This window comes from Urocitellus parryii, chromosome 1 (assembly GCF_045843805.1).
Source record: "Urocitellus parryii isolate mUroPar1 chromosome 1, mUroPar1.hap1, whole genome shotgun sequence".
NCBI lineage: Eukaryota > Metazoa > Chordata > Mammalia > Rodentia > Sciuridae > Urocitellus > Urocitellus parryii.
Window position 1 is genome coordinate 1,996,984 of NC_135531.1, and position 19,274 is coordinate 2,016,257.

The following is a 19,274-nucleotide window of genomic DNA, read 5'->3' on the forward strand; positions in this document are numbered from 1 at the left end:
TGGGTGAGAACAGCAGCGAGGCAGAGGGTGCATTCTGAGCAGCGGCAGCCTCCAGAGGGGACCACCGGCCCTGGATCAGAACCCACCCGCCCTGGGGCCACCACGGGCCCTGGCCCGTCTCCACGAGGAGGCTGCCTCCTGCAGACACGGCTGTCAAGGGGCCCATGCTCTCCAAGGCTGACTGTCCCAGCCTGTGCAGAAACTGGTGAAATAGCCAAATGTGGGCCCAGGGCACCAAACTCCAGCAGAGGGGTCAGACATCATCTCTGAGGGATTCGAACCAGCCTCCCAAGGTGCCAGCGGGGTGCTCATGACAACCATGATAATTACTAACTGTCCAAGGACAGTCAGCTCCGGCACACAGGCGGAAGCCAGCAGCATGCAAGCCGCATCTTGAAGCCCAAGGACCTCTGTCCCCTTCTCCAAACCTTTCCACACAGACCTGCTTGAAGGAGGAAGCAGCACCCCAGCCCCCTGCCCACACCACACCCCAGGGCCCGTAGTGCCCCCTCGAGAGCGGCCGGACGGGCTCTTGGTGCAGTGCAGGACTGACAGCATGGCAAAGAGCCGCCCTGCAGCGATGCCAACTAAGCCTGGCATGGGGTTGAAGTCGGGGTGTGGTCCTGCCCTTGCCAAGATAGGGACCACCCCCGACAACCCCGTCTGCTTCTGGGAGCACCAGAGGTCAGAGGCCAGAGGCAGTTCCACACACCACTCCTGTGGGGGCTGGCCACAGGCAGCAGTGACGGGCGACCAGCATGGTGGTCCTCAGGCCAAGCTGGCTCCTCTGCTCAGTGATCCTGATGCCCCCACCCCCACTGTGTGCTGGTTGCCCTCTGCCCCAGGGGTCTCTGAAACCCACAGGCATGGAAGAGTCCCTGGGGTGGCAGAGCCTGGGTGTGTGGTGGAGGGTGCTGGAGCCCCTGTGGCTCCCTACACCTTCCTGGTGCCACCAGCCCACAGGAGCCCAGCCTGCCTGTGGTGCAGGCTCCTGCCCAGCCCTCTCCCAGGGGGCTCTTCCCCTTGCCTCCCACCCACCTTGGGTCTCACAGTTCCCCAACTCCAGGTGCCTTGTGCAGCTGTGCTGGGGCCACCCATACAGCCCCAGGGAGCGGACTAAGAGACTCTGCATCACATTGGCACTGACAGGAACAGAGACCCCTGAAAACCAAGCGGCACTTCCTTCAAGCCAGGCGGGGAGGTTTCCAACACCTAGTTACCATCTGCGGATTCCTGGTGAGCATCTACCTTTGCCTGGGTGAGGGGGATCCACAGGTGCCCCACTCAGAGCAGGCCTCTGGGGTGCTGAGCCTGTGAGCGCTGGCTAGCTCACCCCCAGGGACAGCTGCAGGCCACGGTCCAGGATGGAGCTGCGGCTGAGCTCCCACAGCTTGAGCACACCCGCCAGGACATTTCTTGACGGACTACAGGACCCTCACCTAAGAAACTCCGGAGTCCAAGGCTGCCGGGGGCACTGCCTCCTTCTGAAGCATAAATACACCTACCTCGAGTCAGTTCTGAGACAGAGTCAAACTTCAGTATCTGAAATGCTTTTCATGTTGATCCTGGTCAAGAAAATCGTCACAGCCAGAGAAATTTATTTTAAAATAGAAACATACATACATTAAGCTTCAAACAACCAAATTTTAAACAAAAGGGAAAAAGGAGCCGTTTGGTCCAGAGTCCAGAGGAGTTGAGTCCCCAGATGCAGGTGAATTCACACAGGAGCACTTAGAAACAACTGGGACGGGATCGCTACCCTCCCTGCCTGGGGACTCTCCTGTGCCGACGGCTGCATGTGGCCACCAGTGCTGGCTGCTGCGACCATGTGTGGCACCTGTTCTTGTGGGGGGGACACAGTTAGTGCTTCTGGCCCCTTCCAGATGGAAGTGGAGCTTAGAAGATGCTGGAGACGTTCAGAGGGATTTGGCAATGCAGAAGGCATATCTAGAAAGTCCCAGCTTCCAGGACACCCACTGGTGGCCACGTCCTGTCTCGTGTGGCAGCCTCAGGGCCCAGGCCGGGGCTCAGTCTGCGTGGGGTTTCCGCTGGGGCTGCTCCTCATAGGACTCTCCGAACTCGTTCATTCTGCTCTTATCCACAGGATAAAGCCTGCAATAACAGAGAGCGGGCACTTTACCAGGGAGCCCAGGCACTGCTCTGCCCTCAAAGCACAGGCCTCTGGCACTGCTCTCCAGCGAGCTGCCTCGGGCAGCCAGGAAGCAGAGACACCAGGGGCCTACTGCCTGGGCACTGGGCTGCCTCCACCCTTTGCTGAAGTACTTCCATGTCAGCAAAGAGCCCAGCTGACCAGAAGAGGATGGTAGTCCTGGAGCGGGACAGGCCAGAGACCGCCCTGTAGTGACCTGTGAAAACTACATATACAGATGCAAAAGGCCAGCAGTGAGCGCTCAGGGACGCTGTCGTCCATCCCCAGCTCCAGTCCAGCTCTACACACCCTGCAAGTGGTCACTTCCTCTCATCCCAAACCCTGGGGACGGTGACAGCACTGTCCCTGGTTAGGGTGAAGACAGGCAGGGAGGACACGGTGCTGGCGACCTAACATGCAGTGTGAAGACTACCACACGTTCCCACTTTAACTGACCACTTCCCCTGAGCCCAGGGTACTGACTGAACTCAGTTTGCGGGTTTTCCTGAGGGCTCAAGGGAAAGGGGGAGGTGTTAGTGGATCTTGGGGCAGTGTACATGGACGCGGCAGCCACCCAAGGGCCCTGCTGGCTGAGGCAGAAAGTCCCCACTGCGTCTGCGTCTGGGCTCACAGCGCTCCACCTCCAGCTGTGAGGAGCCAGTGGCGGGTGGTGCCCAGAGCCCGCAGGGCAGCTCGGTGGTGGTGGGCTGCATGCTGCACTCTCCCAGACACCCAGGCGTGCATACCCTGAGGAGGGGCTGGGGCAGGAACCTGGAGGGCGGGGGAAGCCTGGCGGCGTCACTGCAGAGCAAACTGTCCCAGAGAAGCCCCTTCTTGCCCAGTGCCCAGGGAGGGGAAGACACAGCCTGCGTCGTCACTGATCTCTGTGGAGGTCCGAGGCACAGCCTCTGCAGAGGCAAAGCTGCCCCAGGAAACCCCAGATCCTGGGTGGTGCAGAGGCAGGGGCAGCGTCTGCACAGAGGCCAGGTGCCCAGGATGGGGGGGCCAGGGGTGAGCACCTGCATCTCAGTGTCCACAAGTTGTCCTGGACCATCTGGGTCATCAGTGTGATTTAGTCTTAGGCCCTGGTGGCTGGTGCTTCTGTGTGTGGCCAGTGCCCAGGAGGAGTGCTTCAGGAGAGCCACTGCCCCATTCCTGCAGGGTACATGGCCCAGCAGCCCAAAGCCTGCCTGAAGCGGGAGACCCCTGTTCTCTAACTGCCTATCAGACGCTTCATTAAAAAAAAAAAAAAAAATTTAAGTTTTTTTTTCTTAATTGTAGACGGACACAGTACCTTTATTTCTCTCTCTTTGTGTGGTGCTGAGCATCAAACCCAGTGCCTCACACATGCTAGGCAAGTGCTCTACGCTGAGCCCCAGCCCCAGCCACGGGACCAGGATGAGCCCTGGTGGGAGGCGCCATCGCTGTGCTTGGCTCCACATGCAAATCAGGACAAGATGCTTCAAGGGGTGCTAAACAGACACTCAGGACAGAACCCAGGGCTGCTACACCCTCAAGATGAAGAGGGGAGCGATCCCTGGCCTTGACCACCACTGGCACTGGAGCCCTAGCACAGGCAAGCAGGAAACGACCTGCAACCCTCCTGCAAAGGCACAAGGGCCTCAGCCAGGAGAGGCCTGCAGCGCTGGCTCACTCACCACCGCTGGTAGAGGTACACCAGGAACACCACGTCGTCCCTGAAGCAGGCCAGCCGGTGGGACGTGGGCATGGTGATGATGAAGGCAAAGACGTCATCGATGAAGGTGTTGAAAGCCTGTGGGGCCGGACGGGGGGAGAGGCTGACACCAGGGCTGGAATCCCATCACTTCTTGTGCCCCGCCAGTCAAGTGCTCACGGCAGACTCAGGGGCCTGTCGCTGTGACACTTGTGGCACACTCAGAGGCAGAAACCAGCCAGTGCAACCACGCTGTAGCCTGGAGCCCAGGAACCCGTGTGTACCACCCCCTGGCTCTCCACCTCTGGAACCCAAGACTGCTGGACACTGGAGCACACCCTCTGGAGCCGGCCCTTCTTGGGATCTGACTTGGTCACCCAGCTCCACCCACCCTGCTCCTGGAGCCCCCGCAGGCTGCCCAGAAGGCTGCGGGCAACGTCCACCTGTTCTGACAATGCTGCCGAGACGGAGCACAGCCTTTCATTCAACAAAGCTCCCCTTCCTAGGACAGCGAGAGCTGCGGTCCTCAGTTATGGGTTGCTCACAAAGGCGACTTCTTGACATAGGCCACGGGCAGGACAGCAGCCAAGCACCCGGGGCAGGCAGGCCCTGTCCACACATGCTGGGGGGGTGCAGACGCAGCACTTGCCTTGTAGGTGAAGGCCTTCCAGGGAAGATGCGCCACAGACTTCATCTGCAACAGAGAGACGACCAAGGTCAGTCAGGGGCAGCAGAAGACAGCCCTACGTAGAGGATGCAGGCAGGCCTCACCTTGTAGTTCACAAAGAGCTGGGGCAGCATGAAGAGGAAGCCGAAAGCGTAGACGCCTGTGGGAACAGAGCTGAGCTCAGAGGGTCCGCACCCCTTCTGCCCACTGTGCCCAGACAGCCTGTCAGCCAGGTGACAGATATGCACCTGCTGGCTGGCAAACTCGCCAAAAGCCAAGCAAGATGCTCTGGACTGGTGGCCCTGAAATTCTGCCCACAGGGACCAAGCAAATGCAGGTGCCGGGGTGTCTGGGGGCGGTGAGGACAAGGCCCCGTGGGGCCCACAACCTGGGAGCATGGCAGGCAAAGTGTCCTGCAAGGAAACCCAGCTGCAACCGAGGCTGGCCAGGGGCAGGCAGGATGCACACCGCAGCCCCGAGACAGGAGGACCACCCCTGAGCCTGGCGCAGCCCACGGGCTGCATGGTGTTGGCGCTCTGGACGCCTGCTTTCTCATTTCCACACAGAAGGGATAACAGGCCATCTGCTTGAGGTTGCAAGTCCAGGGGAGCCGTGACGCCCAACTTAGGCACAGCAGAGCACTGGCCGCTGCAGAGCTGCCTGAACAGATGTGGTGCCTGTCATACTCGGTCACAGGCAGGAGCAAGAAAAGTGGCACCTGCTATAAATATTGTTATTGGAATGGGAAACAGGAACTCACCATTCACGAAGCTGTTGATTAGCCAAGAATACCAACTGTAAGAAAAGGAAGGATCGTGACCGGCAGGAAAGCCCGGCTTCCTGTGCCACAGAAAGTGTGGTAACTTGACAAAAAAACCACTTTCCTTGACAACCCTCTCGTAAATACCCAAACGCGTGTGGGCAGCTGGTACACCCACTGTGATAAGTGGGGTGGTTCAAGAGGCAGTACCAGGCCCTGCTGACCCAGGGAGGCCAAGCGCTCCCTACGTGTTCCACATCAAGTCCCAACCCTTTCTAGGAGCCTGGTCAGACCAAAGGGTCTCTGCAAACAAAACCCTCTTCACCCAAATGCACTCAGGTGTAGGAGAGGCCACTCTGCATATCCCATTCCTACAAGACTTCCAGGGCCTGCACAACCAGCTGCCCACTCAGAGCTCTGCATACACCGTCCCTGGCCAGGGCCACACCATGGTCCCACCCCACTGGGCCCAGCCCCTCTGCAAGCTCACGTCCAGCAAAGCAGCTGTGTGGCTGGTTTGGGGAACTCCCAAACCATCCCACCTCTGCCCTCAATAGCGCTGCTATAGCAGGGGATGCCTGCACTTCCTGGGCTGGAAGGTACAGTTGTGCCCACTGCCCGGGGTGTAGGAGCCAGGGATGCCTCTGGCTTGCAGCCCAGGCTGTGCCTGCATTTCTAGGACCCGCTCCCCATGAGCACTCAGGACCCTGGGGAAGGGGGGGTCCTGACATCCCCACATTACAGAGGAGAGGAGGCCAGAGCCGACTGGCCCAGCACTGGGGATGGACAGGAAGCTTGCCACCAGGCACGTTGCTCTCAGCCCAGGACTGAGTGCAAGTTGTCTGGCAGGGAAGTACAGCACCCCACCTTTTGTACTTGATGTTCAGGAGTGAGTAGACGGCGCCCCCAATGCAGAGGGGGTAGAGCAGGTATGATAGGTACTTCATGGCCTGTAAGGGACAAAGGAAACTCCCAGTGACCAAGCCATGCCTCAGATGCCTCTGTGGACATGTCACCACAACTTTGGGCAGGGGCTCCACTGATTGGCAAAGGTGGGTACGCGTGACCATGCCTCTGCCAATACCACAGGACCTGTGGCCCCAAGTGGTCCTGAGCAGAGCCTCCTGGTTCTGATGCAGGACCAACGCACAGACCCTCGGAGGACTGTGAGCACAAGGAAGGAGTCCAGACTCCTGAAAGCCCCGCTGAGGCTGCTGGCGACGTGACACAGTCTTGTCACCAAATGTATTTTTCTGAATTGAGCTCTTATAACCTTTATAAAAATTGAAACGTATGCTGGTGAATATTAAAACAGAAAACTAAAGCCGTTTCTGTGCAGAAATGCCTGTTAGATCTGCCACCTCCAGCTCCCCAGCAGCCACGTGGAAACGAGCTGCCAGTGGGGCCATCCCATGATGACCTTCCCAGCTGCACAGGTGGGAAGGTGCCTGCAAGGGCTGTGAGGCCCTCCTTCCCCAGTTAGACATGCAGACCCTCCCAGGAGACCACTCCCCACAGGTCAGTTCATGAGGGCCCCACTGCCCAGGGTGACAGATCGCCTGCCAGGTATGTGAATGCCCCGCCGAGCCCTCGGGCTTACCTGTGTATCATATTCTTCGGTCTTCCTCTCAGAGTCACTATAGGTGCCAAACTGTTGAAAGTCAAACACAACAACATTACCCGGCTCAGCAAGGACGTCTGGCACAGGCCAGAATGGAGCCGTGAAAGGTCTCATGGCCACGGCACACCCTCAATCCAGCCAGTGAGCCTCAACAGCACAACAGACCCCAGTCCAGGCTGATGGGGACAGGACTGGGACTGCATGCATGGCTGGCTCTGCCTCAGGCTGGCCCGGACTGTGCAGGCCACCTTTGGAGCTCCTTGGGCTGCTTCCCACTCCCAGAGCTGCTGAGTTCACTGACACTCTAGCCAGGGAAGGTGGAGAAGCCACTGGGCTACAGGGGAGACATCAGCCCATCTCGGCTTGGAGCAGGGCCACGTGATTTCTGAGGGCCAAGGCGGTCAAGGTCCACCACAGAGCACAGTGCCATCAGCACAGACTTCACTCATGCACCACGTTCCCAGGAGACTGGTCAATATCTGGCCTGGGTCTGGGCAGCATGGGAATGCACGACAGCTGGGGACATAAGAGCATCTGAGCCCTGCAGACCAGCATGTCCCTTCCTGCAGGCTTGCTCAGGGATGGAGGTGTGGCCCTGCTTTTAACGAGGCTGACACTAAGTTTCCTGACCAAGGAATCTTTAGGGAAGAAAAACAGCAACTCATGCAGAAGCCAACCTGAGCCCTGCCCAGGAGGCCATCAGCTGGGGTCTGATGCCCACCCCACGACAAACTGTCTTCCGAGAGCTGAGCTCTGATGAGCACGTAACCCACAGAGGCCAGCCTGCTGAGCGTGAGGAGCAGGGAGGAAGCAGAGGCGGCGATCTGGGGCAGCCAGCTAGCTGGGGATCTCACCTGGAACTCAGGCCTTAAGCCTTTCCAGGCCACCGTCATCTTCAAGGCCTTTTTCACTTTCCAAAGCTGTTGGGAGAAAATGAAATGCTGCCCATTCACAATTCTATGCCAGAGTGAACGTGCGGGAACACGAAGGGATGGGACCCGGCGCTCACGGTGCAGCTTCTCAGCCCACCCCACCTCTGCCCGCCTGTAGCTCCCCCTCGCTCCACCTCTCATGGGCTCTGCCTCTGTACTCAGGGGCCGCCTGCCAGGTGGACCCGCAGCCACTGCGAAGCCGACTAAGGAAGACGCCACTGGAGCCTGTCCTTGGACCTCCCTGGACACATGCCCTCCTGGACACCCTTACTACAACCTGGGCCAACACCACTTACTGAGGTCAGGCCCAGCATGTCGGGGTGGGCTTCCACACGTGACGGGGTGGTCACTGCCCGTGAAGCTCTGGTGTCTTGGAGGCTACGACCCTTCAGCAAGTATCCGCAGCCATATGAGCCAGGCCCACAGGGGGCTGCCGACTCTGACGGCCTGGCTCCTCAAAACGGCCACCTGGGTCTTCTCCCTGTGCCCAGCCCAGCAGCTTTTCACGGCCCCTTCCCACAGAGCTCCCTCTGCTGACCAACAGGACTAAACCACAGGTGACCCACACTTGAGCTACTCTCCACCTGGCCATCCTGTCTCAAATCCCAGCCAAACTACAAACTCCTTGAGGCCACACGAATGTCTTGCAGCTCATCAAGTGTGCTGACACAGTCCTGCCTGACGGACGCCACTGCACAAGTCTGTGCCAGAGACGGCCTCCCTGCGCTTCGCCGCACTGCCCCCACGCCCAGGCATTTCTACAACACACAGCCTGCTTGGGCGAGCCCGCCAGTCCTCAGGGCAGGTGTGTGGGTCCTTGGGGAGCCTTGTGGGTCAGAATCAGGCGCCTGACCATACACTGAAGTCTGTGGGCCTCACATAAGCCCCAGCGTCTGCCCAGAGCCGAGCGGTGCCAGACTCACCTCGATGGCGGCCCCAAGGCCTGCTGGGACCAGCACCAGCAGGCTTGTCTGCTCGTCCAGCAGGAACAGGAAGATGACCACGGTGCTGAAGCAGCGCCACAGTACTGGGGACACGGTAGCTACAGTAAGGCAGTGCCAAGCCCACTGGCACAGACCCCCCTTGTCACCCACCCGTCCACACAGCTTTGAACGCCCTCCTCGTCCAGGTAGCTTGGCAGCCAAGCTCCTGCCCAGGGTGCAGGAGGCCCTAGGCTCCAGCCCAGCGACATGCGTGCTGCACACCCGTGACTCACAGAAAGAAAACCCACAGTGCACAATTACTCCATTCTGGGAAACATTCTAAAAAGATTTCTAGATGGGCTGGGGCTGTGGCTCAGTGGCAGAGCGCTGGCCTCGCACGTGTGAGGCACTGGGTTTCATCTTCAGCACCACACGAAAATAAATAAATAAAAGAAAGGTAAAAAAAAAAAATTTACTGGAGGCCACAGAACTACACACCAGCTAGGTGCACATGTGAGTGACACCCGCAGCACAGGTGTGAATGCGACAGGGTGCGAGACTAGAGCCCAGGACTGGGATGCTCACTCCCTTGCACCCCACTTCACCCTCTGCTTTCTGTGACAAGTTTGTTTCTCTGACAAAGCTGTATTTTCTCCTTCATAAGGTGTGCTATGAAAACAACTCTAGCTTGTTCTGCCTTCCGTGGGTGCCTGGTGTCCTGGAGGGCTGCAGACACCATGGACAGGGCCACAGCCACCCTGGGCTCAACAGGAGGCCCCTCCTTCCCAGGAGATTCCATGACTGTGTAGGGTTATCCGGGTACTCATGAGGAAAAACCCTGCATTTTATGTTTGAGAGACTTGCTTTAGTCTGGTTCCGGCAGCCACACCCAACTCCTAACCAACTGGGACTGGCCAGCCACGGCCTCTCCTGGAAGGTTAGAGATGCTGCTGCTCACCAAGGTAGGGGTGTAAGGTTCTGGCCCCACATCCGCAACCAGAAGTCCAGGAGACTCGTCCTCTACCAGCCCAAGATCAGACCCGGCTCCCTACCTGTGGCCTCTGTGGCCCTCTCTTCTGTGGTATTCCCAGGTTTCCTAGATGCTCAGTGACCACTGAGACACTGCCGGGGTTTGGGCTGCCTGATCTAAGAGGCATCTCAGCCAACCAGACAAGCATTGTCATGGGCGTGAGCTGCAGGCCTCATGGGAGCAGAGTGTGCCTGTGAGCAGGTGGACCCGCTCCTGGCCTACCTGCTTTGGTGGACATTCCAATCATGCTCTTCTTTTTCTTCCAGAAACTGATGTCATTTTTAAATGCCAGGAAATCAAAGAGCAGCTGCAAAGAACAGACAGGAGTCACCTGCACCGAGTTGCCCCTTCAGCCTCTGTACTGGGCAGCCTGTAGGACCCTGGGCCCAAGCTTCGGGCTGAACAAGACACGCCTGTGCCCTGCAGAAACCACCCACACTGGCTCCATGTGCCCGAGCCAAGGAACCTGGAAGGGGGTTTCACCACAGCATTCGCCCAACATGGGTGTGAGTCAAATGGCGGGGAGCATGTCTAGGCATTGTGTGCCTCCTCTCCTATGCTGAAGTCTGGGGTGCCAAGGGGTGAGGCCAGCTGGAGTCCTTTCTGTTCTGGGTCACCACCATTACCCAGGAAAGCGGCCCCTGGTCTGTGCAGAAAACACCAGCTTGTTCTCAGCCACTGACTCTTTAATAAAAAGTGACATTTACTTTCTCATCTTGGCTTAGAAGTTCTGGCCTGGCTGGCACTCAGAGGTACCTCCTTGTCCTCTATCCCAACTGTGACTGCCCCGTGGCATGGCTTTCTGGCAGCTCTCAGACTCCCTGTACAAAACCCGACTACAGGCACAGAACGAACTTTTAAACCTGAAAATCATAACACATGACTATGTGGTGAAACATGCTACTTTACAAGGTCCCTAACTAACCCTACTAATACAGGCACTGCTCAAAGCATTTTGGCATTCTTTGGCAAAATGTCTCCAAAGCAGCTAACGCCCAGCATCCCTCAGCTGCAGACAGCATACACTTCCTGAGCTTGAGAGAGGCCATCGGGACACCAACACTCGGGCATGCCGACTGCTGGCTGACATAAGAGGTGGCCATGGGCTGGGCAGTGCCCACGAGCACCCGGCCTTTTCTGTCACTCCCCCAACAAGCACCAGGTGACGACTCACATGAAATGCAGCAACAAAGAAGGTCAAGGCCAAAAAATACAAGTTGGTGTCTACAAAAATCCCCTTCACCTCATCAGCATCCTTCTCTGAAAACCCTGTAGGGAAGAAACGCATCACGATGCAAACGCCCTCCCCAGCCACCAAGGCAGCTCTGTGCTCACACAACCCACCTTGGCAGTGTGAGTGCCTCTGGAACAATGGCACTCAAAACACTGGGTCCTGAACAACCCAGGTCACTTTCAACATGGTGAGGAGGTGCTGGCCAGTTCTGGCAGCAAGGACACGGAGTGAGCCACACCAGGAAGGGTGAGGCAGTGCTGCAGTGGGGCAGCTGCAGGATGCCCACAAATCCTCCATGGATACACGGAGCCAAAGCAGGGCTCCCACCACCAAACACCCCAGCCCAGCCCAGCCAGCCCAGGACCCACAGTCACCCACCGAACTGTTGCAGGGAATAGACGGCATCTTGCATGTGGATCCAGAAGCGTAGCCGCCCCAGAGAGATCTTGTCATAGGACACAGTGAGTGGCAGCTCCGTGGTGGAGCGGTTTATGACCTGCCAACGAGAGGTCCACAGATGAGCACCCACCCGACTGTGACCAAGGGCATTGCTGTGAGCCTCCAGGAGCACCTGAGTTGTACACACCATCACCATAGCTGGGGCCCCTGACAATCCTTACTTCCAGTCCCCACACAGCTAGGGCCGTGACACATGGGGACTCTGGGCCACCTCTTACATCTCATTAGCTGCAGCAGGTCCTGCAGGAGCACCTGCTCCAGAGCTTGCTCCTTGTCCTGGGCCTTTAGTGCACATAGGAGTCTTTCCCAGGCCTGTCCTAGAGCAGCACAGGTGCCCGCCATGCTGCCTGCTCACAGCTCTTCCCAAATGCAGTGCTTCTGTTCTCTCCACACCCTAAGCCCCAGGCGTGCTCCTATCCACATCCCCAGGAGTCCTGAGAGCCTCCACGGCCCACCCATTCCACATGCACTTCCTATCTTTCTGAGCCACACAAGCTCCAATGCCTTAGATGGGATTCACCACCAGCCATCTATCAGGAGCCCACTAGGCTCGAAGCTGAGCTGCAGAACAGGCATGAGCACCACCCATGGGGCCTTAGCCCTGTCCTAAAAGAGCCCAAGATGGACAGGGAAACTCTAGGCCTAGACCCTGGCTGTGTGGGATGGTGGAAGCTATAGGAAATGGAGCACTTGAGCCACACCTGCAGCATGCACAGCTGTGACCACATGCACACAAGCACCACACTATCTGATGCACCTGCCCCACACCTGTGCACCCTGGCACAGCAGCCAGAAGCTGGGCATTTCAGAGCACAGGCACTTTCTGCAGGCGTGTGGCAAGCCTCTCGCTCCCTCAAGCTACCAGGCCTGTCCCAGGGATGCCACGGGCTGCAGCACCCGACAGGCTTAGCTGCCCTCCCAGGATGACATTCCTTTGAGAAGTGGCTCATGTGAGATGCAGAAAATGACATGAGAGGGTGGTGCGGTGGAGACCAGCTGCTTGCACACCAGTTCTCCTGTCCCACAACACGTAACACGGGACTACTGCAATATGACCAACCATTACAACATGAGTGTGCTGCAGACGCTGGTCCTCTACCTAGATGGACCTGTGAACAGACTTGAGGGCATTGCCTGTAGCAATGCCGTCACCAGGCATTGCTTCCCAAGGGCCTCTGAGGAGCCAGCACCACTGGGCCATGACAGGTGACCACAGGCTGCCCTCATGGTTTACAAAGTACTGTCTGTGTTTCAGCAGAAACCAAGTATGGGAAAGGTGGGATGGGAACCAATCAGATCTGCTTGCTAGCACATCTGCCCCCCAGCCCCAGCCTTCATGTCATGGAAGCAGTCAGGGAGCAGAGGACACTGCCTTAGGACCTTAGGGTCTGAGCAAAGCTATACAGAGGGCCTGACATCTTGAGCTGCAGCTAGCAGCAGAATCCAGGCGGGGTCAGGACACACTGTGGCAAGCCCCCACTTTGCAAGCCTCAGCATCCTCATCTGTGCAGGGGAAGTGCTCACTCCAGAGTTACTGAAGCCTTGCGTGGCAACCGGCTCTGGCTCCTATCCAGTGCTCACGAGCAATGGCCACAGCCCCAGGAGAGGCAGGCAGGGCAGCTCACTCACAACCCCAGCCCCATGTTCTAACCCTGAGTAACTTCACTGTGAATCATGACTATGGCGCGCAGCTCTTGGTGGCAGGACTGTTAGAGGTGCGGGCAGCCTTGGATGGAGGGAGCAGTCATTCCCCTATCACCAAAGGTTGGCTATGTTTTTTTTCTCCATCGTCAAAACAAACTTTGTTGTCTTTGGGAGAAGAGAAGAGTGCCCATACTGCCTGTTATGGCGGGCACCAGGCCCACCAGCAGCCACTTCTCCACCTCCAAGGGCACCTCAGTCTTGCCCACAGCCACCACAGTAGTAGTGGCTTCCTCCCAGGTGGACACTCCTCTGGCCAGGCTGCAGGACCAGCCCTGGGGAGGGGAGTCTGGCAGATGCTTCTGAATGAAACCAGGCCTCATGTAAAGAACAGACACACAGCTTTTCAAACAGAGTTGTGAGTGCTACCACCTAAACCCTTAACAAAAGGCCTCACCAGTGAGCCAGGATGCCCAGGGGACCCAGTGCCAGCCACCAGCAAGCCAGGTCCCGAGTGCTTCACCCCAGCACATGCTCTGAACCCGGGACCCAGGTCTTGCCTGGTTCCCTGGTGGATCATGAACAGCGGCTGCGAGGCAAGAAGAGAGCAGGGCTCACCATCAGATCCTTCACCCGGTTGCTCAGCTGGTCGATGAACAGGATGGGGAGGTAGTGCACGGTCTTTCCCAGCTGGACCCTGGTGGTGGAGGGTGTCCTGGTCAGTGTGGGTATCTGCACCCTGGGGACCAGGCTCCCTAAGGTCCCCCACCAGCACTGGCCTTGAATGTACCCTCACTGAAACTCCAAGACACAGCTTTTTCAAACAGAAGCAGATGCTAAGGGGGTAGGATGATAGTGACAGCCATGTGGTAAGCCCGAGGCCACTAATGGTGGGAACTAATGGGGACAGTCACACACAGGCCAAGGACCACTTAGTGTGATGACACGGTGACCCCATGAGGCAGAAGGAGAAAGATGACACCTGTGTGCTAGGGGACCTGGAAGGAGATGACCCACAACTGTGCTGGGCTGCCACGTGGGGAGGCTGATGGCTGCAGGGGCTTTGCATCAGGAGACCCTCTCTGCAAAATGGTACACAAATGACGTGTTCAAAAATAAGACAAGTCTTGAAGAGCATAAAAGCCCTACGACTACCGTACAGCCATTACTTATGAGAACAGTGGACCCACACAGCTCAGCCCCTCAGACACCCCCTGTGGCCCCCAGTGCAAGTGAGAGCTAGCTGACCAAAGCGAGCGACACCCAAGTCACAGCTGCAGGTGAATTTTTAATAAGTTTGAACTAGCTGAGTTACAAAGCCTGTGCAACTCCCGGCCAGCAGGTGCACAAGTGCACAAAGCCAGGGAAACAGGGCAGTCGGCCCTCACTCCTGCTTCCCATCTCTACCCGCGGATATCTCTGCAGAGGACAACTGAAGAGTGAGCCAGCTGGGATCTGCCCTCGCCCCATCCTTTTGGGCAATCCTGATCAAGTGACCTCCAAGAGCTGGGCAAGGAGCTAGGGGTGCAAGGCAGCATTGATGCACTGCACAGGGACAGGGGCAGCCCACTCCCCATTGCGGGGGGGGGGGGGCTGCTTACGGTCTGTCCAGCAGCAATTTCCCTCACCAGGTCCCACGCAACACTTACATCTTCATGTACCGGTGCACATCAGCAGGCAGGGAGGAGCCGTCAAAGACAAAGTCATCCACCATCACGTTCAGCGTTAGCCTGGGTCTCCAGTGAGAGACAGGTTCGTCCAGGGCACTTGATGGCTTCCTCTCGGATTCGATCTGTTGCTAAAATGAGAGAAACAGAGGCCAGGTTGAGGCAGGCCCAGGGCAGCTGGGTAGTCAGTGTCTCCACCCCAAGAGTAGTTGTCCAGACTGGCACAATAGGAAGGAGAACCCAGTGGGGGGCCTGGGGACCATGGACTGCTCTGACCACACCCTCCCTCCTTCCCAATGGTCATGCAGTCAAGGATCCCAGTGACTCCACCTTTGGGGTCCTCAGGCTAAGCGGGGCCACTCCTACAATCCTGATGGGACAGATCCTGTGGGGGCAGACCCAGCTGCAGTGAAGGTCTGCAGCTAACATGGTCCTGTGGGCTTCAAGGACATTGCGAAGGAGAAGCTGCCAAGCCAACAGGAGCTGTCTGAAGATGTGCTGAGGATCAGCAACTACTCTAAATACAACTCAGAAGGAAACTGAGCCATGGGAACACCGTAACTTTATCTCAGGCCCAGCTAATAATTCACGAAGCATAAATTCATCTTATTTCCCTCCAAACAATAGTTGACCCATAACACTTTATGTTGAAAATGGTCTTCCAAGTTGTAACAGCCTACGTTCATTCTGCATTCGCTATAGAATTCCCAAGGCCACTCCATACCCATCGCTCATGGACTCCCTAAGATGCCCCAAGAGGGCCACCATCCCCATGAGGAGGACATGAAGGTTCTGCATATAAGGTCAAGAACAAAGCAGGAAGGTCTTTGGAACCTTGCCCTTCACCCTGAGATGCTCCACCTCCCTGTGCCTGGACACCCCCATAGCCGTTTCCTAACAGATGCTGTCTTTCTTGTTTTGTGAGTCGTCTCTCCTCTACTCAACAGGAGCCTGTGTGTCACACTTCCCTTGCTGTATCCATGGCCTTATCAGTCATCAGGTGGGTGATATCTAGTTTTTCTTGGCATATATGGCTTTCTACAGGTGAAAAAATGTAACTTGTGCCTGTACTTTTCCTACAGTTTTGAATTATAAGCTTAAATATATGTCTGGTCCCATAAGCAGCACAATTTGAATAGCACCGTAAATGGTGACTCCTGAAGACAGAGGTATAGGCAAGCTCTGAAAGATGGCCTCCCAAACCCCCAGTGGGAGGGGACACAGGGGGCCCATGGCCTAAGAGGGACTCTGAGTAAAGAATATTAGGGATCACTTCCACTGCATGTCCTCAGTTTGATATAAAATTTATCTGAAAACCCGGGGAAATGATTCAGATGAAAGACATTTATGTATAGTGGCAACATCCAAACTGCTTTACTTTCCAACAGTCACCACGGCTCTAGATGGAAGCTGCTCTGCAAACTCAGGCGCACACACACTGAGCAGGAGGCACAGGCTTGCTGTCAGTCATCAGTGAAGACCCTCACCTGTGCAGCTGACTCCCCAGTGAGCAGGTTGACTTCTTCTGGCTTGGGGATCATGTATGTAGTCAGAGGACTGATCAGGTGGACCTGCTTCCCGTCATGCCAAGGCAGAATCCCAGCGTGATGCAGGAAAATATAGGCATACAGTGTCCCATTATTTCTTGTTTTCTTTGGTACAGAAACATTAACTGTCCTGGAACAAAACAAATGGTCATTTCAAATCTGTGTGTTGCTGTGTTTACACTCACATGGAGCCTACTCAGATGCCTTTAGAGATAACGTGTTTCACATCAACTAATTTTATTTCAGAACTACTGAAAACGAAACTCACCTGCTCCTGACTTAACTGAGCCCTGAATGCAGACGTGTGCTGAGCATTTTGAAAAGCGTGAGGGGCTACTACTGAAGATGAACGAGCTGGCACTCTCTACCTCCATTTCATGAGGCTCAGAAAGGACAGTAACTCACTTGAGAGGCCAGGTGGCAACTGGTACTGGGCCTGGCAACAGACCAGCTGATTTCTACAGCCCTCTAAGATAACATGACTCCAGAGTCACAGAGGCAAAGTGCAGGCCCGGTCTCACAAACCAAGTACAATAACCACAAATCTAGAAGTGCTTCTTTGGCACTATAAGGAAAGCTCAGAAATAGTTCATGTGGGTAGTTATTTGGCTTTGCTGCATTTTTTGAAGAAGAGATTAGCCATAAGACAGACTTTCAGGCCTCTTATCAGCTCTGACTCTCAAACCAGATAGAAATCTCACTGGCAGTGTGCTTCCCTGGCCTTGGCCCAGGTGCCCGGCTCTTCACCTGCATATCACAGCTCAAACACCACATTGGACTCCATTAAACCCACACATACTACTTATCACAATAGAGCTTCCTGGTTTCTTTTACAAATCTTGGGGCCAAAGTTCTAAGAAATTCCTGTTATTAGAAGAAATACAGGAACAGAGGATGCCTTGTTACCATGTCAACAAAAGATCTCTACCAGGACATCTCTGAGTGGCTTTCCTGACAGTGGGCTGGGCTTTATGCCCTCCTCCACAGGGACATTTCAGGTGAATGCACACTCCTGAGCAAAGCTCAGAGGAGGGGATGGGAGTCCGTTTCAGACTCTTCTCCTTTTGCCAAGCTCAGAAATTAAAACCCTCACTATCTGCCTTTGATAACTGGCACAATGGCAGTGTCCATATCTGTTAAACTAAACCCAACACAGAAATGTCCTGAGTATTTTAAAAAGTGGGCAGCTCCAACTGAAGGTGAAGGAGCCGGCACTTCCTGCCTCTGCTTCACAAGGCTCAGGGAGGTCTGTAACTCGCCTGAGGTGGTGGGCTACAGGTGACAGCATGTGAGCCTGACCTATGATGGTCTTCTTCACACAGAATCCTCCAGCTATCTGATGACGCTGGCTGGTTAGAAAACATCCATTACCTTCTAGGCGGTGCAGACAAGAATGGCAGAATCTTAGGAGCAAATCATTTTAAAAGTTACAACATAAAAGTTGGACTTTTACCTCTGTACTATGTATCAATTGCTAGACTGCATGTTAAATTTAAAAAGCTCCTCTGTAGAGGTGGACAGTTTCACTGACTTAGGGTCACTTAGATTCCTGTACAGCTCTTTCCTCCACCCTGTCTCTTTTCCCTACTTCCACTAGGTGGACACCTGCTCCTCTGGAGACTCCCCTGGCTGCTGCTCACTGCATTAGACATGGGATAAGCTCCATCTGCTACTTTTGGTTTGAATATTTACATGTGTTCCATAGTTTTGAAGATACTAGCAAGACTGTGTTTCTGAGTCAGTCTCATTATGCATACAACACCAAACCCTGCAGCATCTGTCCCACACACCTTTCAAACTTGGACTCCACATCAAAGTCTTCCACATTCAAGACCAGGTCCACATTGTTTTCTGCACCAAGGCTGGACCTTGTGGTGGTGTAAACACTCAGCTGGAAAAGGATGACAAGAAAGTTAGTCTGTAGGGCCCTTGGCAAAAAACATAACTGAGCTGCGGAGAGCAGGCCATCTGACAGGTTACCTCCTAGAAGACAGAACTCCTGCCTGGTCAGGGTGCAAGTGCAGAATGTGTCTTTGTAAAGAAAATAACGTCAATGCCCAAGAGTGGCTGGAGACCCACAGGCTGGGGGTACAGGGTGTCTGAGAGCCCATCTGCAGGACAGCAGGCACCGGCACCAGCGACCGGGGGGCGGCGCACGGAGACCCCGGAAGGCCAGGAAGGAGCTCCACTCCGGCTCTCAATGGGGCTCCACCAGGACACCGGGCTGTGATACCAGGGGACAGGGCCTGGAGCCCGCGCCCCACCCCGGCGGGGCCCTGGGACAATCCGGAGGGGCCCCGCCCGGCCCGGCTCACCTGCAGCTTGGGCCGCCGCGCCAGGTAGGGCTGGATGCAGTTGGCGTCGCCGGCGCACGGGCGGGTGTAGACGATGCCGTACATGACCCAGCAGGTGTGCACTACGTACACCACGAACACGCCCACCACCAGGCTGGTGAAGGAGCTGCGGCCGCTCCACATGGCGCCGCCGCCCGCGGCCCGAGCGCGCCGCCCCGCCGTCCCCGCAGCCGGCCGCCGCTCACGCGAGAGCCGCCGCGCGCCGCCGCCACTATCGCGGGGGAACGAACGCGCCGCGCGCGGGCCTCCGGCCGCCCCGCATACTCCCGCCGCCCACACCTGGCGCCGCAGGATTCGCCGGCCGCCGCTTCCGGGCTCTGCGCCGCTGCCGGAAGTGGACGTGCGCACGGCCCCCTGGGAGCGGGGAGTCGGCCGCCGCCGGCGCACGCACGCGCGCCCGCACGTCGGGGGCGCGTCGGGGACGTCACTCACCTGCGCCGGCCTCCCGGCGGGCCCCGGGATCCCGGCGCTGGCTGGTGCGCGGGGCCGGGACTGTTCGGCCGTCGGGTCCTCGGACTACGGCCTGGGGGACGGGGACGGCGGCCGAGGCGGGGACCCTGACGACGTGCAGAGCGTGGCGCGAGGACACTGGAGGGAGGCCACACAGGAGGCTGG

The 19,274-nt window shown here is 56.7% G+C and overlaps 1 protein-coding gene across 1 annotated transcript; it reads right to left on the minus strand.

Annotated features, from left to right (window-relative positions):
- Positions 1 to 1,581: 1,581 nt before the first annotated feature.
- Positions 1,582 to 18,967, minus strand: Clptm1l (CLPTM1 like). The gene is made up of 17 exons (XM_026380037.2): positions 18,621 to 18,967; positions 18,096 to 18,196; positions 16,246 to 16,435; positions 14,741 to 14,889; positions 13,710 to 13,788; positions 11,370 to 11,487; positions 10,932 to 11,026; positions 9,980 to 10,064; positions 8,728 to 8,831; positions 7,727 to 7,792; positions 6,852 to 6,902; positions 6,119 to 6,201; positions 5,252 to 5,286; positions 4,596 to 4,651; positions 4,474 to 4,518; positions 3,808 to 3,923; positions 1,582 to 2,112 (listed from the first exon to the last, which is right to left on the minus strand). The coding sequence occupies exons 1-17, from the start codon at positions 18,780 to 18,782 to the stop codon at positions 2,028 to 2,030; spliced, it is 1,620 nt and encodes a 539-aa protein (XP_026235822.1). The 5' UTR covers positions 18,783 to 18,967; the 3' UTR covers positions 1,582 to 2,027.
- Between the last annotated feature and the right edge of the window lie 307 nt (positions 18,968 to 19,274).

Coding starts and splice junctions, on each gene's coding strand:
- Clptm1l (XM_026380037.2), bottom strand. CDS start 18,782: ATGTGGAGCGGCCGCAGCTCCTTCACCAGCCTGGTGGTGGGCGTGTTC. Junction 18,197..18,620: donor CGCGGCGGCCCAAGCTGCAG/GTGAGCCGGGCC, acceptor ATCCTTTTCCAG/CTGAGTGTTTACACCACCAC. Junction 11,488..13,709: donor ACCGGGTGAAGGATCTGATG/GTGAGCCCTGCT, acceptor TCTCGTTGGCAG/GTCATAAACCGCTCCACCAC.